This window comes from Pimephales promelas, chromosome 6 (assembly GCF_988280905.1).
Source record: "Pimephales promelas chromosome 6, fPimPro1.hap1.1, whole genome shotgun sequence".
Lineage (NCBI taxonomy): Eukaryota > Metazoa > Chordata > Actinopteri > Cypriniformes > Leuciscidae > Pimephales > Pimephales promelas.
The window spans coordinates 339,756-365,395 of record NC_142774.1 but is presented as its reverse complement, the minus strand read 5'-3'; the positions used below and the strand labels follow the sequence as shown (position 1 = coordinate 365,395).

The 25,640-nt window shown below is 42.1% G+C and overlaps 1 protein-coding gene and 1 pseudogene across 3 annotated transcripts in view; one reads left to right on the top strand and one right to left on the bottom strand.

Moving 5' to 3' along the window:
• Positions 1 to 24,356, top strand: part of sp6 (Sp6 transcription factor) — a 36,561-nt gene extending 12,205 nt beyond the window's left edge. Inside the window, exons 1-2 of one of the 2 annotated variants that reach the window (XM_039682037.2) lie at positions 17,899 to 18,174; positions 23,105 to 24,356. In XM_039682037.2, coding sequence (XP_039537971.2) covers positions 23,192 to 24,028 — 837 coding nt within the window. In that variant the 5' untranslated portion in view covers positions 17,899 to 18,174; positions 23,105 to 23,191 and the 3' untranslated portion in view covers positions 24,029 to 24,356. Of the gene's footprint in view, positions 1 to 17,898; positions 18,175 to 23,104 lie in introns of those variants that run through there. The other variant, XM_039682038.2, reaches the window with a different exon arrangement.
• LOC148978416 (uncharacterized) lies at positions 24,350 to 25,545 on the bottom strand (annotated as a pseudogene). Its single transcript, XR_016168977.1, has 6 exons — positions 25,530 to 25,545; positions 25,327 to 25,440; positions 25,145 to 25,246; positions 24,981 to 25,001; positions 24,785 to 24,895; positions 24,350 to 24,693 (listed from the first exon to the last, which is right to left on the bottom strand). The product of XR_016168977.1 is annotated as an uncharacterized LOC148978416 (transcript).
• Positions 25,546 to 25,640: the final 95 nt, after the last annotated feature.

Sequence of the window (25,640 nt, the reverse complement as noted above, 5' to 3'; positions counted from 1 at the left end):
AAATCTCAGCACGTATCTCAATTAATGTTAACAATTACTAATACATTATTAAAATCAAAAGTTAATAGAATTGAATGGACATGAGCTGACATGAACTAACAATGAAGCGATTAATGAAGACAGTAACGGGTGTGGCTAATTCAAGCGTGCGCTGCTTTAATGCTGTGATTGATTAACCATCATGTGACACGTCTCTTTTGTGCAGAAGTGTTTCGGCCTCTTTTCTAAAGTATGTTGGAAACCCAACCTTGAGGGATTAGTTGTGATGTCAGGTTTGATGGTATGGTTTATGATGTTGTACAATGAAACATGTATGGCACAGAAACTAGGTGTGCAAGGTAAGATAAAGCGAGGTTATTGATGGACTTATAAGACGTGACATCTGGTGTTGTTCCAGCTAGCTTCATCCATTCAGGTGTCCAGCTTGTCCAACCATGGTTTTCCTCATTTTTAAATATTTTTTAAATATTTTAAATACATTCTCGGGAACTGGTGCTCCTCTCATGTGTGGGGTTCCTCAGGGCTCAGTTCTAGGACCGTTTGTGTTCTCCCTTTACATGCTCTATTTAGGATCGATCTTTGAAAAATATGGCATTCATTATCGTTTGTATGCTGACGAGTCTCAAATTTATTTACCATTGAAATGTGGAGATGCATTTTCCATTCAGTCTCTTTATGAATGTGTGGCTGAGGTTAAAGGTACAATATGTAGGATTTTTCGCCACCAGGGGTCGCTAACTTCTTACAATAACAAAGGCGTATTTTGATGACGCAAAGCATTAAGCGGAATTGGAATTATGGATCTTGTTGTCCGTGCTGATATGAATGAGTGAATACACTGATGTTTTTAACATGACTGTGGTGATGCAGGGTGCGATTGCTCGACGTATACCAGCTCCACACGCAACGCGAGTCCCGCGGATAAAAAGGAATAAGAACGTTTTGTTCTACCAAACGCTAGTGCTGAATTAATACTCACACAGGTCAGTTTATTAGAGGAATGAAACTTGAGGTAACGCAGCGCTGCTTCACTCGCTCTGACAGTCACACTATCACACTAAACGGCATTTGTGTGTGTTGAATGTTAGTTAGGTTGTTTGTTGGCTGTATGAGACTAAGCTAGAACAACATCAGAACAACATTTCATCATGTTGAACTAAATAACATTGGTTTGTTTTATGTACATTTGCTCACCTGTCTAATAAAGTGCATGCAACACTCGCGCCTCTGTCAGGCCGAAGTTAGTGGACGGGGAGATCTCGGCATCTCCACAGATGTTGATCTTCGTGTTGGTCCTTTTTATGTCTCAAAGTCTGCTTTGCCATGGTCCATAATGTTTCAACAAAACAACAACAGCGTGAGCGTCCTGCCTGGCATAACGGGGATAACCGACCCAGTTGTCCACGTCTGTCGCCATGGTTACTACGGCAGTACGAGCGTAACCGAGGGTAACGCGGATATGACGCCATTGACTGGCGACTCCTCACCCCTGCTCACACGCCCCGTTTCCTTGGTTGAAATCGCTGTTTTCTCACAATTTACAAATAGTTGGAAACATTTGGGATATTTTAAGTTATCAACTATTTAAAGTATTTAACATTGGCCTTGTGGTTTTTGGATATTTCACTGCAAAATCCTGGATATAGAGTGTAAAACTTGGTGTCAGCTGTATTCATTTGACATTCAAATTTGAGCTGAAATTAATGGTGAAAAACGATTCCATCTTAGATTAATATTGTGTTTAGATTAAGTTAGATTAAGTTAGATTAAGTTGTGCATGCCCTCGAGTCTTCTCGTTTGGATTGGTGTAATGCGTTGTTTCTGGGTGTGAGTCAGGTGTCAGGTCTCTCTGGCCCGCGGCGTGTTCAGTGTTCAGCTTCTAGTGTGTGCTTGGAGGAGAAAGCACTTTACTCATGTGCAGGATTCATTACACAGTGCTGCTGTCTGTTTTCAAAGCTTTGCATTGTTAAGCACTAGAGTATATATCTGACTTAATCAGCAGGCCTGTCATGATAACAAAGTTTGCTGGACGATAAATTGTCCAAGAAATTATTGCGATAAACGATCATTTTTTTCATTCTGAGACCATTTACATCTAAAATAATGATAATGGCATAATAACGCAGGTACACTTTTAAAAGATCAATAAACTTTTATTTCTAAAGACTATTTAACACTGAAAATGGAAAACATTTTAAAAATCCACATTAAATGAACAAAACAATCAAAAACAATAAAAGCAATGTCCTATAAACATCAAATACCAACAAAACAAAACCTGACCCTACCCTATGAGAAAGTATATTTATTATGAAAGCATTAACACACAAACCACTGTTAATTTAACATAAAAGCAAGCAGGCGACAGCGTGCATGATCTGGCATAAGTTATTCTCAATAATATTGATAGGATAAACTTTTGTTATTATCAATGAAGCTGACTGCAGTCACTGCACAGTCAGTCTTTCATAATATCCACACTTTATTTGTTATAATCAGAGGATTTGCCAGCATACAGAATTCAGTACTGAGCACAGTTTTGAGCGGTGAGGGGAGTCTATCGTAAATGAACCCAGAGGACTCCCCCGTGTGTAAACGGTTAGGACTAGAAGTGTGTGTAAGGGGTGGTGGAGGGATGCTGCCAAACTGTCAATGGGTGAGCTGACACTGCTGAGTGTGTTTTATTGGTTCAATGTCTGTTTTTATTCCTTTATTTATTCTTTCTGTTCAGCACTTTGGTTTAGAAAGTGCTTTAGAAATAATAAAGCATAAGAAGTTTGAATTATGTGTGTGTGTGTGTGTGTGTGTGTGTGTGTGTGTGTGTGTGTGTGTGTGTGTGTGCGTGCGTGCGTGCGTGCGTGTGTGTGTGTGTGTGTGTTCAAGTTTTTTTTCTGGTTGGATTTCTCCAGGAATGTCGTTCTGCAGGTGTTTTGAGAGGTGAATCACACAAACTAATGGACTAAATTACTCTGACAATAAAATGCAAACAGATCCACGCCCAGGATTTTTGGAAAGTCTCAAGGCTTTTCTGGGTTGCGCTTGATTTATCAGAAGAATCCCCACCTTACTATACAGGAATCCCAACATCATGACCTGTGCCCAAATCACCATGTACTTCTAACACACGCACACACACACATTTTATATACTTTATTTGATTCCACTTTACAAGTAAATTTCATTTGGAATCAATTTTTTTTAATAATCCAACCGATTAAAGCAAATAACAGCACATTGTTATGGATTACTAGAGTTCTGGGTACAGGAAACATCGTCTTTTCCAGATAAAGTTGCTGAGCTTGAACAGTACTTTGCCAACTGTTTGGCCCCTGTTTTCGAAATTCCCCCAATACAAAGTCTGCGGACCACTAGCCTGTATACATGACCCAGAACACCAGCACAATACGTCTGCAATTGTACCCGAGGTTCTCAATGGCCGATATCAGTGATTGATATTTTAGAGTCTTAGAGGAGTGAGAGTCCTCCATAAACAAATCAAATGCACATGACACCTCAAATAGTGTCCCTTTTTTATGTTAACAATATCGGGCGTATTTGCAATTCCTAAGAAAGTGTTTGCAGGAGAGTTGAACCAGTTGGCCTGTACAGTAGTGTGTTTAAAGGTCTGCTCCTCAGCCGTGCAGGGAATCTGGTCCACAAGTCTGCCATGTCTGGCGATATACAGTCCTTTAAGTGATGAGCAACTGTTCATGATGTGGGCTCCTGACTCCAGGTGTCGAGGGGTGTGTGCAGCATGCAGAGCGGTGAGTGTGTTGAGGGAAACCACAGTGACGGGATGTATTTTTTAGGAAGAACCTGCAGACATGCTTTCACAGAAAAAGTGAGGATCTCCTCGCTGATGGTGGCATTGCTATAGATAGTGTGTGATACGGAGTGGTCCGCACAGCGCAGTTTCTGTGAATAAACAAGAGAGTCAGCCTTGATGTCCTAGGCTAGAGCAGGTGAACAGTGTTGTTATGGTGCAGCCTGACTTCCACGATGACAGATGGATCCTTCCTGAACTCTTTCCTGAACTCTTTCCTGAACTCTTTCCTGAACTCTTTCCTGAACTCTTCCTGAACTCTTTCCTGAACTCTTCCTGAACTCTTCCTGAACTCTTTCCTGAACTTTTCCTGAACTCTTCCTGAACTCTTTCCTGAACTCTTTCCTAAACTCTTTCCTGAACTCTTTCCTGAACTCTTCCTGAACTCTTTCCTGAACTCTTTGCTGAACTCTTTCCTGAACTCTTTCTGAATTCTTTCTGAATTCTTTCCTGAACTCTTTGCTGAACTCTTTCCTGAACTCTTTGCTGAACTCTTTCCTGAACTCTTCCTGAACTCTTTCCTGAACTCTTCCTGAACTCTTTCCTGAACTCTTTCCTGAACTCTTTCCTGAACTCTTTCCTGAACTCTTTCCTGAACTCTTTCCTGAACTCTTTCCTGAACTCTTCCTGAACTCTTTCCTGAACTCTTTCCTGAACTCTTTCCTGAACTCTTTGCTGAACTCTTTCCTGAACTCTTTCTGAATTCTTTCCTGAACTCTTCCTGAACTCTTTCCTGAACTCTTTCCTGAACTCTTTCCTGAACTCTTCCTGAACTCTTTCCTGAACTCTTTCCTGAACTCTTTGCTGAACTCTTTCCTGAATTCTTTCCTGAACTCTTTCTGAACTCTTTCTGAACTCTTTCTGAACTCTTTCCTGAACTCTTTCCTGAACTCTTTCCTGAACTCTTTCCTGAACTCTTTCCTGAACTCTTTCCTGAACTCTTTCCTGAACTCTTTCCTGAACTCTTTCCTGAACTCTTCCTGAACTCTTTCCTGAACTCTTTGCTGAACTCTTTCCTGAACTCTTTCCTGAATTCTTTCCTGAACTCTTTCTGAACTCTTTCTGAACTCTTTCTGAACTCTTTCCTGAACTCTTCCTGAACTCTTTCCTGAACTCTTTCCTGAACTCTTTCCTGAACTCTTCCTGAACTCTTTCCTGAACTCTTTCCTGAACTCTTTCCTGAACTCTTCCTGAACTCTTTCTGAACTCTTTCCTGAACTCTTTGCTGAACTCTTTCCTGAACTCTTTCCTGAATTCTTTCCTGAACTCTTTCTGAACTCTTTCTGAACTCTTTCCTGAACTCTTTCCTGAACTCTTTCCTGAACTCTTCCTGAACTCTTTTCTGAACTCTTTCCTGAATTCTTTCCTGAACTCTTCCTGAACTCTTTCCTGAACTCTTTCCTGAACTCTTTCCTGAACTCTTTCCTGAACTCTTTCCTGAACTCTTTCCTGAACTCTTTCTGAACTCTTTCCTGAACTCTTTCCTGAACTCTTTCCTGAACTCTTTCCTGAACTCTTTCCTGAACTCTTTCCTGAACTCTTTCTGAACTCTTTCCTGAACACTTTCCCGGGTCTGTTCCTGAACTCTTTCTTGAACTCTTTCCTGAACTCTTTCCTGAACTCTTTCTGAACTCTTTCTTGAACTCTTTCTTGAACTCTTTCCTGAACTCTTTCCTGAACTCTTTCCTGAACTCTTTCCTGAACTCTTTCCTGAACTCTTTCCTGAACTCTTCCTGAACTCTTTCCTGAACTCTTTCCTGAACTCTTTCCTGAACTCTTTCTGAACTCTTTCCTGAACTCTTCCTGAACTCTTTCCTGAACTCTTTCCTGAACTCTTTCCTGAACTCTTTCCTGAACTCTTTCTGAACTCTTTCCTGAACTCTTTCTGAACTCTTTCCTGAACTCTTTCTTAAACTCTTTCCTGAACTCTTTCCTGAACTCTTCCTGAACTCTTTCCTGAACTCTTTCTTGAACTCTTTCCTGAACTCTTCCTGAACTCTTTCCTGAACTCTTTCCTGAACTCTTTCTGAACTCTTTCCTGAACTCTTTTCTGAACTCTTTCTGAACTCTTTCCTGAACTCTTTCCTGAACTCTTTCCTGAACTCTTCCTGAACTCTTTCCTGAATTCTTTCCTGAACTCTTTCCTGAATTCTTTCCTGAACTCTTTCCTGAACTCTTTCTTGAACTCTTCCTGAACTCTTTCCTGAACTCTTTCCTGAACTTTTTCCTGAACACTTGCCTGAACACTTTCCCGGGTCTGTTCCTGTAAAAGAGCTTCTTCATGTCATGCGCTGATGCCTTGTTTGTTTGAGATGTGACTGTAACTCGTTCAAGATTCTCACGGTAAGGGTTGCTGCTGTTGTGGAATCCAAAGACACAGGGACACAACAGGCCGTTATATGATCTGTCAATGCATCTGCACTCTGCACTCAGAACTATTGAGTTCTGGCAGGTCTTCGACATCAGTGTGTTGTTTCAACACTCAGAAATGTGCCCGAGGACGAGGCTAAAAGCAGGAGCTGGTTCGTCCGGATGAGGGTTTCGCCCAGAGCCTGGAAGTGCCCCTTTCACTGCATATGTGCACTGTCCTGATTCAGTGTCCCTGTAACAATGTCATCCTTAAAGCAAAACTGATTGTATATATGAAACCCCTTTAAGATTCTGTATGGAACCTGTTCTTTTAAGCATTTTCAGAAAACATTACATCGGGATATCGATTTTCTGAGTTATTTCATTCTCCAGCGTTGTGCATTCTCAGTGTATGTGTCAGCATCTTAAATGACGCACTAAAGCGGTCAGGTCCGGCTTTGCCGTCAGGCGACACAGGCGGCCCCCTGGGGCGCCATCTGCTGGACGGGGCGCAAATTGCAGAATTGAAAAAAAAAGTTAATTAAATGTATCGTATTATGAAAGCTGCGCACACGCCGAAAACTTTTACTGTGCATTGTCCACACACTGCTTGTATTTGTCCATTTCTTTTACAAGATTATACAATCCTAAAAAACGACTGTGTGACTCCGACAGCCAGCTGTCAAACTCACGCGCGTTGATCTGCAACCGGGAGTGGCACGAAAACATCTGACAGCTGGTTTTAGCGCTTTAGTTTCCTCGGTGTGATGCGCATGGTTCCGTGCCTTCGGCTCAAAATAGTCCTCGTCGCCTTTGTTTTGCCTGATTCGACATGTTGACAAGGGGATGCCCGCGTATATTCAAAATGGTTGGCACACGCTGCTTTGTTTACGTTATGTGTATCTGCAGTCGGCCGACAGCGTCGGTTTTCCTTTTTGAATGACGAATATAGACTAATATATCTGCAGAAATAGACAGTTGGCTCATTGCATGCAGGCGCAGAACGCACATTATAGCTGACAGTCGCCTGTAGTTCTCTCGGTGTGTTCAAGTCATGGTTCAAGTGCATCTTTTTACCATAGACAGTAAAAGAAAGACAGCTTTTTACCCCGACGAGAGCGGACGAGAGGCGACAACACAGTCAGCTTTCATCAGCGCTAGTTCATCGGCGTTATATTAACCTTCAAATGGTCTTCGTTTCCTGTTTACATTTCTGGGCTTCGGGGTCTATACGACCCGAACAATTGATTGAGTAATTGTACAAAAAATGTACATTTTTAATCATACAAATATTATATATATGTATATATATATATATATATATATATATATAATTTTTTTTTGTTTACTTCTCATCTATTCAAGGCTGTGTTTTTGGAGATATAAAGTACTTTTCTATCCATATACCACACAATTCCTCAACTACACCATTAGCTTGCATATGAAATATTTTTTTTTTTATGATACATTGCATTTATGCTCTAGTACTAGGCCTTCATTTCTGTGTAAAATTTTCAGATTTATGCTTTTTTTTTTTTTTTTTTTGACACATGAAGAAAATATTTTTAGTTTTTTAGAGCCGGCCCTAAAAGCAGCAGTCCTGAAATTACACCTGTGAACAACATTACTAATATCATTGTTCTTTTGTTGGAGTTTATTGAATGTTTATTGAGCTGTTACGAGTGGTGTGGTCCAGCAGAAGCAGAACCAGTCCAGCCAGTGTTTCCGGACACTTCTGAGTGGACAGAAAACTTGTATCTTTTTTAGTGCATCATATTTAGTGCATCATATTTTTTTGCACAAATTATAAAGTAATTGTCTCAGATTTTTAGCATTCCAGTGAAATAACAATAATGAATAAGAATATTATCACCCTTGGGATGTGTGAGCATGGGAACGCCTAAATCTGGAAATCTGGAACCTGCACTTTTCTATATGCTATTCTGTTTATTCTGTTATTGTAAGCAACAATGAAGCATACATTATTGCTTAACAATGTAACATTTTCATGTTAAAAGCTTTTTATCATTTTAAAAAGCCAATTTCCTCTGAAATGCTTAAGGTCACAAGCTTCTGCTGTTTATGCGACTTCAATTCTTAAGCGTCCTATTTGGATTCTTGGCCACGCTTTATTTCGATGGCTGACTTTGGATAGACTAATGATAGACTTTGGATAGACTAATGATAACTTTATCTCTACATGTCAACCAGCAGTCAGTAGAGAGTTAGTGGATTAATATCTGCAGACACTTTATTCTGATGCTCCCTACAGATATTCTACTGACTAGTAGAAACAACAAGCAAACTGTTACTCCGGATGTTTTAGAGAGAGTTTGACCTGAAGCTCTGGAGTCTGTTCCTTGTCAGTTTCAGTGCAGATGTTGAGGTCTGATGGCTGAGATGTACTGCCCTCTGCTGGTCAAACACATGAAGTTCTGCAGCATGGCAAAGCGAGCTGTGTTAGTCATCTAAGTAAATATTAGTAATGACATATGTAGCGCGGGTTAATACGGGTCCTATATCTATATGATTATGCTTGTTCAGTATTACTAGTGTGAGCTCATGCGGTGGGAAACTGATCCACTGATGATGTGAGAGAAATATATTGTTTGAAAACTTAGATGTTTTCCCCATTTTCCACAATTTATTTCCTCAATCAAATTTAATTAAAAATGATAATCATAACTCCTTCCCATCAGTGTGAAAACTGGCAGTCGTGATGACGAGAGCGGTAGTCAACCGTAATGACAAGCGTAGTTCAGTGAAAACCGTTATCCTGTACAGTACTAACTCTGCAGTGCATTACACTAGGACACGTTTATTTAAACATTTAAAAGCATGATGTCTGCTGTAGTTTTTCTCTGTGTCTGCAACACAAACAGCTCTTTTGGTCACACTTTAGCTTAGGGTCCAATTCTCATTCATATCTAACTCTTATGGTTTATTAATAGTTAGTATGGTGGTTGTTAAGTTTAGGTACTGGGTAATTAAGGATGTAGAATATGGTCATGCAGAATGAGGTATTAATATGAGCTTTATAAGTACTAATACACAGCCAATATGCATTAGGATGTAATATAACATGTCTCACAAAACATTACATTTATGAAAAGATATAATGAATTATACATCAAGTCAAGTATATTTATATAGCGCTTTTCACTAGATTGCATCAAAGCAGCTTCACAGTATCAATCAAAACATAATAACAGTGTTCGTTTCTTAGTTGTAAAACATCCACGTTTGGTAGAGCTGATCAAGGGGATTACTAATGGGTTAATTAATTTGAATATCCCCAACTGAGCAAGCCAAAGGCAACAGTGGCAAGGAACCGAAAAACTCCTTTAGGTGACCCAATGGTGTCCTAAACTCCATCAGGCGTCCCAATGGTGTCCTAAACTCCATCAGGCGTCCCAATGGTGTCCTAAACTCCATCAAGTGACCCAATGGTGTCCTAAACTCCATCAGGCGTCCCAATGGTGTCCTAAACTCCATCAAGTGACCCAATGGTGTCCTAAAACTCCATCAGGTGACCCAATGGTGTCCTAAACTTCATCAAGTGACCCAATGGTGTCCTAAACTCCTTTAGGTGACCCAATGGTGTCCTAAAACTCCATCAAGTGACCCAATGGTGTCCTAAAACTCCATCAAGTGACCCAATGGTGTCCTAAACTCCATCAAGTGACCCAATGGTGTCCTAAAACTCCATCAGGTGACCCAATGGTGTCCTAAAACTCCATCAGGTGATCCAATGGTGTCCTAAAACTCCATCAGGTGACCCAATGGTGTCCTAAAACTCCATCAGGTGACCCAATGGTGTCCTAAACTCCATCAGGCGTCCCAATGGTGTCCTAAACTCCATCAAGTGACCCAATGGTGTCCTAAAACTCCATCAGGTGACCCAATGGTGTCCTAAAACTCCATCAGGTGACCCAATGGTGTCCTAAACTCCATCAGGCGTCCCAATGGTGTCCTAAACTCCATCAAGTGACCCAATGGTGTCCTAAAACTCCATCAGGTGACCCAATGGTGTCCTAAACTTCATCAAGTGACCCAATGGTGTCCTAAACTCCTTTAGGTGACCCAATGGTGTCCTAAAACTCCATCAAGTGACCCAATGGTGTCCTAAAACTCCATCAAGTGACCCAATGGTGTCCTAAACTCCATCAAGTGACCCAATGGTGTCCTAAAACTCCATCAGGTGACCCAATGGTGTCCTAAACTCCATCAGGCGTCCCAATGGTGTCCTAAACTCCACCAAGTGACCCAATGGTGTCCTAAACTCCATCAGGTGACCCAATGGTGTCCTAAAACTCCATCAAGTGACCCAATGGTGTCCTAAACTCCATCAAGTGACCCAATGGTGTCCTAAACTCCATCAGGCGTCCCAATGGTGTCCTAAACTCCACCAAGTGACCCAATGGTGTCCTAAAACTCCATCAGGTGACCCAATGGTGTCCTAAAACTCCATCAAGTGACCCAATGGTGTCCTAAACTCCATCAAGTGACCCAATGGTGTCCTAAAACTCCATCAGGTGACCCAATGGTGTCCTAAAACTCCATCAAGTGACCCAATGGTGTCCTAAACTCCATCAGGCGTCCCAATGGTGTCCTAAAACTCCATCAAGTGACCCAATGGTGTCCTAAACTCCATCAGGCGTCCCAATGGTGTCCTAAACTCCATCAAGTGACCCAATGGTGTCCTAAACTCCATCAGGCGTCCCAATGGTGTCCTAAACTCCATCAAGTGACCCAATGGTGTCCTAAACTCCATCAGGCGTCCCAATGGTGTCCTAAACTCCATCAAGTGACCCAATGGTGTCCTAAAACTCCATCAGGTGACCCAATGGTGTCCTAAACTTCATCAAGTGACCCAATGGTGTCCTAAACTCCTTTAGGTGACCCAATGGTGTCCTAAAACTCCATCAAGTGACCCAATGGTGTCCTAAAACTCCATCAAGTGACCCAATGGTGTCCTAAACTCCATCAAGTGACCCAATGGTGTCCTAAAACTCCATCAGGTGACCCAATGGTGTCCTAAAACTCCATCAGGTGATCCAATGGTGTCCTAAAACTCCATCAGGTGACCCAATGGTGTCCTAAAACTCCATCAGGTGACCCAATGGTGTCCTAAACTCCATCAGGCGTCCCAATGGTGTCCTAAACTCCATCAAGTGACCCAATGGTGTCCTAAAACTCCATCAGGTGACCCAATGGTGTCCTAAAACTCCATCAGGTGACCCAATGGTGTCCTAAACTCCATCAGGCGTCCCAATGGTGTCCTAAACTCCATCAAGTGACCCAATGGTGTCCTAAAACTCCATCAGGTGACCCAATGGTGTCCTAAACTTCATCAAGTGACCCAATGGTGTCCTAAACTCCTTTAGGTGACCCAATGGTGTCCTAAAACTCCATCAAGTGACCCAATGGTGTCCTAAAACTCCATCAAGTGACCCAATGGTGTCCTAAACTCCATCAAGTGACCCAATGGTGTCCTAAAACTCCATCAGGTGACCCAATGGTGTCCTAAACTCCATCAGGCGTCCCAATGGTGTCCTAAACTCCACCAAGTGACCCAATGGTGTCCTAAACTCCATCAGGTGACCCAATGGTGTCCTAAAACTCCATCAAGTGACCCAATGGTGTCCTAAACTCCATCAAGTGACCCAATGGTGTCCTAAACTCCATCAGGCGTCCCAATGGTGTCCTAAACTCCACCAAGTGACCCAATGGTGTCCTAAAACTCCATCAGGTGACCCAATGGTGTCCTAAAACTCCATCAAGTGACCCAATGGTGTCCTAAAACTCCATCAGGTGACCCAATGGTGTCCTAAAACTCCATCAGGCGTCCCAATGGTCTCCTAAAACTCCATCAGGTGACCCAATGGTGTCCTAAAACTCCATCAGGCGTCCCAATGGTGTCCTAAACTCCACCAAGTGACCCAATGGTGTCCTAAAACTCCATCAGGTGACCCAATGGTGTCCTAAACTCCATCAAGTGACCCAATGGTGTCCTAAAACTCCATCAGGTGACCCAATGGTGTCCTAAAACTCCATCAAGTGACCCAATGGTGTCCTAAACTCCATCAGGCGTCCCAATGGTGTCCTAAACTCCATCAAGTGACCCAATGGTGTCCTAAAACTCCATCAGGTGACCCAATGGTGTCCTAAAACTCCATCAGGTGACCCAATGGTGTCCTAAAACTCCATCAGGTGACCCAATGGTGTCCTAAAACGCCATCAGGTGACCCAATGGTGTCCTAAAACTCCATCAGGTGACCCAGTGGTGTCCTAAAACTCCATCAGGTGACCCAATGGTGTCCTAAAACTCCATCAGGTGACCCAATGGTGTCCTAAAACTCCATCAGGCGTCCCAATGGTGTCCTAAAACTCCATCAGGTGACCCAATGGTGTCCTAAAACTCCATCAGGTGACCCAATGGTGTCCTAAAACTCCATCAGGTGACCCAATGGTGTCCTAAAACTCCATCAGGTGACCCAATGGTGTCCTAAAACTCCATCAGGTGACCCAATGGTGTCCTAAAACGCCATCAGGTGACCCAATGGTGTCCTAAAACTCCATCAGGTGACCCAATGGTGTCCTAAAACTCCATCAGGTGACCCAATGGTGTCCTAAAACGCCATCAGGTGACCCAATGGTGTCCTAAAACTCCATCAGGTGACCCAATGGTGTCCTAAAACTCCATCAGGTGACCCAATGGTGTCCTAAAACTCCATCAGGTGACCCAATGGTCTCCTAAAACTCCATCAGACGTCCCAATGGTGTCCTAAAACTCCATCAGGTGACCCAATGGTGTCCTAAAACTCCATCAGGCGTCCCAATGGTGTCCTAAAACTCCATCAGGTGACCCAATGGTGTCCTAAAACTCCATCAGGTGACCCAATGGTGTCCTAAAACTCCATCAGGCGTCCCAATGGTGTCCTAAAACTCCATCAGGTGACCCAATGGTGTCCTAAAACGCCATCAGGTGACCCAATGGTGTCCTAAAACTCCATCAGGTGACCCAATGGTGTCCTAAAACTCCATCAGGTGACCCAATGGTGTCCTAAAACTCCATCAGGTGACCCAATGGTGTCCTAAAACTCCATCAGGCGTCCCAATGGTGTCCTAAAACTCCATCAGGTGACCCAATGGTGTCCTAAAACTCCATCAGGCGTCCCAATGGTGTCCTAAAACTCCATCAGGCGTCCCAATGGTGTCCTAAAACTCCATCAGGTGACCCAATGGTGTCCTAAAACTCCATCAGGCGTCCCAATGGTGTCCTAAAACTCCATCAGGTGACCCAATGGTACGGTTAATCATTCAGCAGACATATGTATCTTAACGAAGGAGACTTCCAGAAGACATGTCCTCTGTTTACAGCACACTGCCCAGTCTTTTCCTCAAGTAAAACACTTCTGGAGGCTGTCGTGGAAAGACAGGTCTTTGCATATATCTAATGACATTTGAAGAACAAATGAAGATCTCGAAAGTCATAAGTACAAGTATTCATTTCTTGCAAGAAAGGTAGTTCACACACAGACAGGGTCTGATACGAGAAGGGCAAAGGTCTTCTCATCATACAGAGGTTATAATTTCTTCTCTTTTTTTCCACAAATTTTGTATGTATGCAAATTGTATAGGTGCACTTTTCTAGTAATTGTGCAGTTAATTCTCATAATGTATTTTCAATGCTGGAATATTTTCCTTCTCCCCAAATTTGTCACTAGCGAAACACAATATTACATAATTTTTTAAGAAGGCTTATAATGACCTATTAAAATTTTGTTTACATCTATTTCATAAATATTTAAAAATATATTTTTACAGATTAAATCAATAAAGATTAGAACTTTAATAATATTTTAGGTGTAATTTATGAGATTTGTTGTATTTTTAACCTAATCTTTCTTTGTAGAAGGGATAAAGTTTATCGTACTGATTTCAAAGTTAAGGATTCATTAGTTTGAATATGCATTGAAACAAACTCTATCTTAACATCTTTGTTGATAATTCAATATTAGGGCTGTGCAAAAATTAATTGCGAGTAATCGCATCCAAAATAAAAGCCTGTGTTTACATAATATATTTGTGTGTGCTGTATATAATTATTTAGTATATATAAATACACACACATGCATGTCTATATTTAAGAAAATGTGTTATTCATATATAAAATATTTTTATTTATATAATATAGATAATGTATTTATATATATACAGTGTTTAAGCGCAAATAATTCTTAAATATATACATGCATGCATAGGTATTTAAATATATACAATATAATTATATACAGCACACACAAATATATTATGTAAACACAGACTTTTATTTTGGATGCGATTAATCGCAATTAATTTTTGCACAGCCCTATTCAATATACTTTATTTTTGACAAAACATACCATGTTACGGTAGTGACTGCACATTTTTGGTAGTGACGGTAATGTTTTGGTAGTGACCATAATTCTTAGTTTGCCGTGGCTGAATCAGACTGTACACGTTTTATGTTAATATAAATAAATAACTATGATGCACATACGCAGTCAGCACGTATAGCAGACACACATCTGACAGTAAATATCGTGTAGGAGGAACACAGAGAGCTATTCTATACTTTGGGTCTTGAAGTGTGAAGCGTACACACTTTATTTTCACATTTTCAACATTTTGAGTCATTCAGATAAATCTACAGAACCACTGTAGTGTGTGTGTGTGTGTGTGTGTGTGTGTGTGTGTGAGAAAGAGACGCACATCTGTGAAAACAAGAGTCTGTGGGAACCTGGAAAACCACTCACCGAGATATGAAGAGATGTTTAGTGTGTGTGTGTGTGTGTGTGTGTGTGTGTGTTGGCGCCAGGGCTCTTTAACAATCAAAGCGGAGGGGTGTGTGCAGGGAGGAAGTCTCTGCCTGAAAATACAGGTGTGCATGAGTATCAAAGACTGCTCTCTGAACACTAAACACACGGCACAGCAGAGGGGGAGGTGTGTGTGTGTGTGTGTGTGTGTGTGTGCGCATCATGTCGGCCCGTAGGATTTCCTGGCTTTCCGTTGACAAACGCTTGTGTAAATCTGTTGCTCGGGTGTAAATATGGCCTTAGCAGAGGAAGTTCCCTCAGACAACACACACACAACCTCAGCTTTACTCTTCACTGGACACACACACACACACACACACACATCCGTCTTCATCAAGATCTTTATAACACCACAAAACCTGGATGGTTTATACGTCTGAGGAAGTTGTGTCCGACTTAACACACTCCTGCATGCAGTTCTGTCCTTAAACTGTCACTAAATAACATGTGTGTGTTTACATGTGTGTGTGTGTGTGTGGGGGGGGGTGTGTGTGAGGGAAATCTGACATCCTCATCCTCTGATGATAAACGTGTGCAAGAGTTCGACAGCACTTTACCATCCGCTTCATCAGTCAAACTAACACACATCTGTCAGTGTGTATTCATCCGTAACTGACCCGAACTAATACAACCTTCCAGTTTAATAACTTACAAGTACATGTTGTTATTATTAACTTCCATTAATAACTGCTGTAGAAGTATTGTTGATTATTAGTTCATGTTAACTGATGTAAACTAATGAACCTGATTATTAATGTGTTTATTTGTGATAATAACGCAAATTGTGAGACATAACTTTTGGACAGCCAAAAAACAAGAAAGAACCAATGAAATATTAATAACTGATGATGACACAATACATCTTTTCCTATCAGCTTTTTGTTTTTGTATGTTTTTATATAGTTTAATAAAACCTATTGCTGTATTGGTAACACTTTACAATAAGGTTCGTTAGTTAACATTAGTTAACTACATTAGTTAATATGAACTAATAATGAATAGCACATATAGGCTACAGCGTTAATCTTTGTTAATGTTATTTTCAACATTTACTAATACTTGATTAAAATCTTGTTACCATTAGTTAATGCACCGTGAACTAACATGAACAAACAATGAACAGCTGTATTTTCATGAACTAACATTAACAAAGATGAACAAATGTATTGCTCATGGTTGGTGCATGTTAGTAAATACATTAACTAATGTTAACTAATGAACCTTATTGTAAAGTGTTACCGCTGTATTTAATTTAAATGATTTTAGATGAACACATTAATCACGTTAAGTGTTGTTCTTGCCTCGAATTGAACATATTTAAATATAAAATATTTTCTCATAATTTGATGTTTATTTGAACTCATCGCTTTTGGACATGACTGCACACACACACACACACAGCTGGAAGTGCTTCAGATATGTCAGATGTCTATCAGGTTTGAACATGTTGACAGTGTGTGTGTGTGTGTGTGTGTGAAACGGTGTGTGTGTGTTGCGTCGGTCTCGTCTACACGTCTGTCTTCTGCTTTCTCTCATTAGAATTAACTTCATTTTTGTCTTTGCAGGAAGAGGCAGAGAGATTCGAACATACGGAAATGAATATGACAATCAAAACAGTAACTAATAATAATAATATATTTTAAAAATTGTAAATAAGAATGATAATGCTATTTTATTAGTAATTCAACTTAGTTTCCTGGTGTGTTTTTCACAATACATATTGTTTGACATCTTTAGAGAAATGCTTGTTTGTTCAGTTACAGACACAATAACAACATCTGCTTGCTATGAAACAAGATTAATATCATATTATTGTGACAGTTGTGCATGTGGATCCAGAGCAGTTGCAATTTCTGCAATTAATTCTTACCTTATATAAAATAATAATAAAACCTTATATTTCCACGTAGTAATAGCAGCTTAAATGGATAGTTCACTGTGAAATTAATTTTTGATATGTTTTATCTTCCCTCAAGGGCATTCAAGATGTAGGTGTCTTTGTTTCCACTGTATTTTCAATTTTGACATTTTTCGGTCAAAGCGTTGTTGTCTGTCAGTCATATAATGCAGGTCTATGGTCACCACCTCAAAGAGCAGCACAGAGAAGTCCAGATTAAACATGATTTAATGACTCGTAAATGTAAGTACACACTGATGGCCTAAGACACGAAACGAGCGGATTGTGTGAGAAAACCAACAGCCACCACAACTGATCTGACGTCACGGGCGCTTCGGTCTGCACATGCGCCGGAAGTGATCTCTCGCGCGTGTACGTCACTCATTGTTTACACAGAGATTTCGGATTTTATAAACATATTTAGATATACAGGAAATCGCAATGGAAGATGATTTCGATATATCAACAGACAACGTTTATTTTTTTCCGCAACCGTGCAAGAGATCACTTCCGGCGCTTTCTGGTGCTTGTGCAGACCTCAGAGTACTTGGACGTGGCTGTGATTACAAGACGTAAAACGATATAAATACTGTTCGTTTTCTCACACAAGCCGCTCGTTTCGTGTCTTAGGCCATCAGTGTGTACTTACATTTACGAGTCATTAAATCATGTTTAATTTGGACTTCTCTGTGCTGCTCTTTGAGGTGGTGACCATAGACCTCCATTATATGACTGACAGACAACAACGCTTTGACCGAAAAATGTCAAAATTGAAAATACAGTGGAAACAAAGACACCTACATCTTGAATGCCCTTGAGGGAAGATAAAACATATCAAAAATTAATTTCACAGTGAACTATCCCTTTAAAAAGCTGAACATGAACACATGAAGGACGTTTATCAGACAGTACGGCAGTGGCGTGTGATAGAGGAACAGGAAAACGTGCATAACTCCGAGTGCGGTGGGAAATGTTTGTTTGGGGGCAGATCTCCAGATCTCCAGATTTCCTTCTGTGTCTGTTTGAGGTCTGACATGTTGAGACGCATCGAGCAGACGCTCTGACTGTGTGTGTGTGTGTGTGTGTGTGTGCCAGTGACAGAGCTGTATCAATGAAAGTGTGCATGAATGAACCGTGTGTGTGTGTGTGTGTGTGTGTGTGTGTGAGAGAGAGGAGTGGCTCTCTCGGTCATAAACTCGTGCTGGATCTGCAGTGGCGTCACACTCTTCAGGAGACGCGAGCAGGTAAAACTCTCTCTATAACTTCACCATCATGTCTTTATCTCCGTGTTGTTGCCGTGTTTGGAGATGTGTAGATGTGTAGATGTGTAGATGTGTAGATGTAGATGTGTAGATGTGGAGATGTGTAGATGTAGATGTGTAGGTGTGTAGATGTGGAGATGTGGAGATGTGTAGATGTAGATGTGTAGGTGTGTAGATGTGGAGATGTGGAGATGTGTAGATGTGGAGATGTAGATGTGTAGATGTAGATGTGTAGGTGTGTAGATGTGGAGATGTGTAGATGTAGATGTGTAGATGTGGAGATGTGTAGATGTAGATGTGTAGGTGTGTAGATGTGGAGATGTGGAGATGTGTAGATGTAGATGTGTAGGTGTGTAGATGTGGAGATGTGTAGGTGTGTAGATGTGGAGATGTGTAGGTGTGTAGATGTGGAGATGTGTAGATGTGGAGATGTGGAGATGTGTAGGTGTGTAGATGTGGAGATGTGTAGATGTGGAGATGTGGAGATGTGTAGATGTGTAGATGTGGAGATGTGTAGATGTGGAGATGTGGAGATGTGTAGATGTAGATGTGTAGGTGTGTAGATGTGGAGATGTGTAGATGTAGATGTGGAGATGTGTAGATGTGGAGATGTGGAGATGTGTAGATGTAGATGTGTAGGTGTGTAGATGTGGAGATGTGGAGATGTGTAGATGTGTAGATGTAGATGTGTAGGTGTGTAGATGTGGAGATGTGTAGATGTGTAGATGTGGAGATGTGTAGATGTGGAGATGTAGATGTGTAGGTGTGTAGATGTGGAGATGTGGAGATGTGTAGATGTGGAGATGTAGATGTGTAGATGTGGAGATGTAGATGTGTAGATGTGGAGATGTGGAGATGTGTAGATGTGGAGATGTAGATGTGTAGGTGTGTAGATGTGGAGATGTGGAGATGTGTAGATGTGGAGATGTAGATGTGTAGATGTGTAGGTGTGTAGATGTGGAGATGTGGAGATGTGTAGATGTGGAGATGTAGATGTGTAGATGTGTAGGTGTGTAGATGTGGAGATGTGTAGATGTGTAGATGTGGAGATGTGTAGATGTGGAGATGTGGAGATGTGTAGATGTAGATGTGTAGGTGTGTAGATGTGGAGATGTGTAGATGTGGAGATGTGTAGATGTGGAGATGTGTAGATGTAGATGTGTAGGTGTGTAGATGTGGAGATGTGGAGATGTGTAGATGTAGATGTGTAGGTGTGTAGATGTGGAGATGTGGAGATGTGTAGATGTGGAGATGTAGATGTGTAGGTGTGTAGATGTGGAGATGTGTAGATGTGGAGATGTGGAGATGTGTAGATGTAGATGTGTAGGTGTGTAGATGTGGAGATGTGTAGATGTGGAGATGTGGAGATGTGTAGATGTAGATGTGTAGGTGTGTAGATGTGGAGATGTGGAGATGTGTAGATGTGGAGATGTAGATGTGTAGATGTGTAGATGTAGATGTGTAGATGTGGAGATGTGTAGATGTGTAGATGTAGATGTAGATGTGTAGATGTGTAGATGTAGATGTAGATGTGTAGGTGTGTAGATGTAGATGTGGAGATGTGTAGATGTAGATGTGTAGGTGTGTAGATGTAGATGTGTAGATGTAGATGTGTAGATGTGTAGATGTGTAGGTGTGTAGATGTAGATGTGGAGATGTGTAGATGTAGATGTAGATGTGTAGGTGTGTAGATGTAGATGTGTAGATGTGTAGATGTAGATGTAGATGTGGAGATGTGTAGATGTAGATGTGGAGATGTGTAGATGTAGATGTAGATGTGTAGATGTGGAGATGTGTAGATGTGTAGATGTAGATGTAGATGTGTAGAGGTGTAGATGTGTAGATGTAGATGTAGATGTGTAGGTGTGTAGATGTGGAGATGTGGAGATGTGTAGATGTGGAGATGTAGATGTGTAGATGTGTAGATGTAGATGTGTAGATGTGTAGATGTGTAGATGTAGATGTAGATGTGGAGATGTGGAGATGTAGATGTGGAGATGTGTAGATGTAGATGTGTAGATGTAGATGTGTAGATGTAGATGTAGATGTGGAGATGTGTAGATGTAGATGTGGAGATGTGGAGATGTGTAGATGTAGATGTAGATGTGTAGAGCTGGTTGTGTGCTGAGATGAGCAGAGACTGGACATGTTCCTCAAGATGGAGAAGATCATCCTAAAGCTTCTTTACAGGGAAACGGGTCTTTACTCCGTGATCTTCACAATAAGATGTAATAGTTGAAGACTGAAAGGCTCTTCGGGAAGCAGAGATGTTTGTTTGATGGTTTTGTCAGCTTTAGTCAGAAGTGTGTCATGAAGAACAGCGACTCGTAAATCACCAGATCCTGATCCGCTGTGAGTCTCCTGACGTCAGCACCAGCTTTAAACTCAGCGCTAGTAAATATCATTATCATCTTAGTATGAAACCATTGAGTCTATGAGACGCTGTCTGTGTGTGTGTGTGCGTGTGTGCGTGTGTGTGTGTGTGTGTTTGTGGGAGGTTGTGGGTTTGTGCCAGACTGTGTGTGTTTGTCTGTTTTCAGAGAACTTCTGGCAGACAGTTAAACCTGTTTTCATCACAAATTACACACACACACACACACACACACACACACACACACACACACACACACACACACACACACACAGAGAAGCTGTCAACAGATCTTTACAGCTGGAATCTTGAGTCTTCCTGTACGTATAAACACACACACACACACACACACACACACACACACCGATCTAGATGAACATCATAGTCTTCTATTGCTTTAAATAAAATCCTTTATAATGACACAAACTGTATAAGTAAAGCTGTGTGTGTTTGACGGATGGGTTAGATGTTTGTGTCGGACACTTTCTTCCAGACACACTATACACTATCCAGCAGTGGATCACAGCTCATCAAAGTCATCCAAGACCAGAACCGGTGTCACTCAGAATCATGGACAACTTTGATGAGATGTTTAGATCCACTTCAAATGTTGACTATATATATATATAAATACACATGTTAATATATATATCATTATTTATTGTTGAAGTACTTCTGAAATTCAGATGGTCTATCAAGTTCGGACATGTTTACTGTGTGTGTGTGTGTGTCTGTGTGTGTGTGTGTTTGAGCATCCAGGTGTGAGTGAGCGAGAAAGCTGTTATCATCAGGAGTGTGTGTGTGTGTGTCTGTGTGTGTGTCCTCAGAAATGTTTCGGTCACAGAATTTAAAAAAAACCCCCTGTAATTTCTACTTTTTATATCACAATTCTGACTTGTTTTCTTGCAGTTTAGTTAGAATTAACTTGTAAATGTTTTATTGAGTTTGCAGAGGTGTGTGTGAAGGGAAGGTTGAGGTTTAGTGTTTATTGCATCTATGAGCCGTCCTCACTAATAAGTGTGTGTGAGTGTGTGTGTGCACTGTAAAAAAATATTTTCATGATTAGTAATCACAACATTTTTTCTTTTGTCAAATCAACTTAAAAAATTGATGTAGTTCAGATAACATAATATTTTGAGTTTCTGATGCTTAAATCAATCTCCTTCATTGTATTAACTCAACTTTTCCAAAAATTTTAAGGCAACCAGGTTACTTCATTTTTTAAGTTAAACCAACAATATTTTTTTACAGTGTGTGTGTGTGTGTGTGTGTGTGTGTGTGTGTGTGGTTGGTGCTGAGGTGTGTGTTTTGAGATCTCAGATGCAGTAAGGTGGCGTCTAACTATTCGACTCTAAACACTTTAATTGTGGTCGGTGCGTCTCCCGCCTGAACCGGAGTGAACCGGCGGCTCGACCCGTCTCGGAGGAACGGTCCTCTTCACAGTGAGCGAGGCCGAGGGGGAGTGTGTGAGCGGCTGGTCCGAGAGAACTGGTTCAGGCCAGCAGGGCCAACTCCCTGCGATGATGTAAATGTGTATTAGAGGTCGGTGTGTTAATGCGGGTTTGCAGATCAGGAACACAGAGACAGCTCTGACGCTGCGTCACACACAGACACATGAATGAACACACACGCTCGAGGTGTGCTAGAGCTGACCAGGACTGTAATGCCTTCATAATGACAGAGTTAATGTGTGACACTGCGTCCGCTAACTCTCATCAGTAGACTGTAGTTCAGTGTTGGGTTAGGGTGAGGTGACGGTCAGTATAATATATGTTGGAGGAGCGTCAGAATAAAGAGTTATAGGCTAGTTCGTGGAGTGACTAAAGTGGACCATCGACATAAAGTGTCACTGTAAAAGCAGCTTACAGGATCTTTATTTAAAAGACTTTTGTGACTTTCATATAAAGTCAAACCAAAATTTATTCAGAGTCCTTCAACATTTCTTACGTGAACAGTTTATTCGCTATAGTTTATACAATTGTAATAAAATATAACAATAACTATATAACAAAATAATAACTAAGTGGATATTTGACTGGTTTTGTCCGTCCTTCTGATCGACTTCTGTTCAACTAGATTTAATTTAATTTTGGTTTGACTGTATCTTGTTTTTGCCCATGTTGACAGTTAGCATACAGTTTGGATTAGCGGTATGGTTCTGTTCTGGGCAGCGATAACTCCTTAGGGTGAACAGAACAGAACCAACATGACTGTATAGCAGATATCATTCATTCATTTTAATGTACAAGATAATTTGGGAATTTGGTCTGATTCACACGGTCAGACTGCCGAATCCTGACTGAGACAGGAGGAGCTGGGGAGGGAGGAGGGCCATCGCTGGCGATAATACACACATGAGGACAGTGATAGGCGTCCTATATCTATAGGTAGAGGATCAGCTGACGAGAGCTTGACTGACGTGACCAGCCAGAACTGAGTGACTAAAGACGGAAGAATCATCTTTGAATCATTGAAACGGATGTGTTTGTGTGTGTGTGTGTGTGTGTGTGTTTCTGACTGTGATGTTCTGTGCTTTCGCAGGTGACATCAGATTCCCATCCACAGTCATGTGGTGATACGGTCTCTCTCTCTCTCTCTCTCTCTCACACACACACACACACACACAACATGGCGCACCCGTACGACCCCTGGTTGCGCGCCGGGCCGCCGCAGGACGAGGTGAGCGTGTCTGGCTGGTGGGACGTGCACACTGGAGCCGCGGCGGGTTGGATGGACCTCCAGGGGGCGGGGCCAGGGCAGGGCGGGGCCATGGGCTCCTACACGACCGACCCTCAGATGTGCTGCCTGCCTCCCTCCAGCTCCGCCCACTCCGGCTCCGCCCACTCCGGCCTGCACTTCCCGCCGGAGGGCTTCAAGATGGAGCCGCTGACGCAGGATCTGCTGCCGCTCCCGCAGGCCTCGTCGTCGTACTCCCCGGAGGATCCGCAGGACGCCGCGGGTTCCTCCGCTCGGCCCAGATCGCAGCGGCGCGCGGGCGGGCGCGCTCCCGGTCAGGCCTCCTGCCGCTGCCCCAACTGCCTGAGCGCCGAGTCCCTGGGAAGCAGCGGCGGAGACAAGCGCAAGCACCTGCACAACTGCCACATCCCCGGCTGCGGGAAGGCGTACGTGAAGACGTCGCACCTCAAAGCGCACCTGCGCTGGCACAGCGGCGACCGGCCCTTCGTCTGCAACTGGCTGTTCTGCGGCAAACGCTTCACCCGCTCGGACGAGCTGCAGCGCCACCTGCAGACGCACACCGGCGCCAAGCGCTTCGGCTGCAGCTCGTGCCCGCGCGTCTTCCTGCGCGCAGACCACCTAGCCAAACACGTGCGCGTGCACGAGTCGCCATGCCAACCGGCCGAAGACCCTCACCCGGCGACGGGGAGCAGCGCCAGCGCGACGTCGCTGCTCAGAGTCAAGACGGAGTCAGAGGCCGGCGGCGGCGACGACACACCGAACGGCTAATGGTAAACCAGACTCACAGAAACCGACTGACGTGAACTATATTCCACTCTGTAAATGACCTGTAGAAGGTGGCATTATCATGTAACGCGTAACATAATGCTTTTATTTCTTCAGTTTTATTTATATTTGTACATTTTGTGTTTCATTCTCTGTTGATTAACTTAAAGATGGTGTGTGTGTGTGTGTTTACGTTACTGTAATCTTGAGTTTTGTAGTGAGGATATGTAATTAGTTTGAATAAACATAAAGCATTTTGATAATTTTTCACATGTCTTTTGAAAGTGCCATTAAAGCATCAAACAATAAACAGATTAGGCAAAATCTCATTCAATTAACTAATTTATTATACTATGATTGTTTTTTCCCCTTGATCTTGATCTTCTATACAAAGGTTATACTTACAGAACACTTTGATTTGAGATTAAAGAAACAAAATAATATAAAAATTAATTATACAGTATATCATAAAAAGGTTTATTTAAATAAAGCACAAGTTAAGTCAGTTTACACATTATCATACAACACCATTAAAAAATGTAAGAATCTTCAGTTTTAAAGTCTCCTTCAAAATGACCTTACTCAGATTCCTTTGTTTTCTTGAATTTAATGAGAACCACCATCATATTTTCATTCCCGTCAGGATGTTTTCGGTTATATAACCAACACTGCACACACAAACACACATGAACAGATTGGCTTGAGGATTTGAGAGGTGAATGATGACATCAGGTGTGAGGCGATCTGATTGGTTCTTACCCTCTGCAGCAGGATCAATATGATAATGAGCAGGATGACCCCGCCCCCTGCGCCAGAGCACACGATCAGCATTAGACTGGGTGGAATGACAAACTCCGCCCTCACTGCAATCTGAGCGGGACCGAGAGAAACTCATCACAACCAACTCCACAAACGCTGATCATCTTTGAATGCTGAAGGAGTGAGATGTGGGTACCTGTGATCTGTGAGGGTCGTCCTGCAGAGTGAAGGAGAGATAGTTATACATATGACGGGACAGTGTCAGTATCTGGAATACTGTAAGACTGACGTCCGCCATGGACGATCAGCACAGGCACAACACCAGTTATGGCAAAGCTACGGGTTTCTTTCTCTCATCACCTTCAGGCCGGTGGAGGTCTGGTTGTAGCGGCTTCTGTTGTAGTGGAGCTCGGCGCTGATGTTCAAGACGAAATCCTCTCTGAACTCGTGGAAGGAGTATTTCTACAGCAGAAGAAACAGAGTCTGAGTTCAGAGTTACTCCATCTTTAACTGGTGTGTGTTTGTGTGTGTTCGTCACTCACGCTCTCGTATTGCGTCACGTTCCGGAGAGCTGCGTCTGCCGTCAGGATGAAGTGAACGGCTGAAGATCTCTGCAGATCAAACTGAACACACTCGAACTTCCCGCAGTGACCGTCCTGACACATCAACACAACACTGAGAACTGAAACGCCGACACCAATAAACCAGAGGATCAACTGAACTAAACAGCCGGAGAGTGCCTTACTGTGACTGCTTGTCATCGGATCTTAAATGGATCGTTCACCCAAAAATGATCATTCAGCGTTTATTCGTAAAGAAATGATATCTGCGAGAATTTCCTGTCAGGATTTAGACC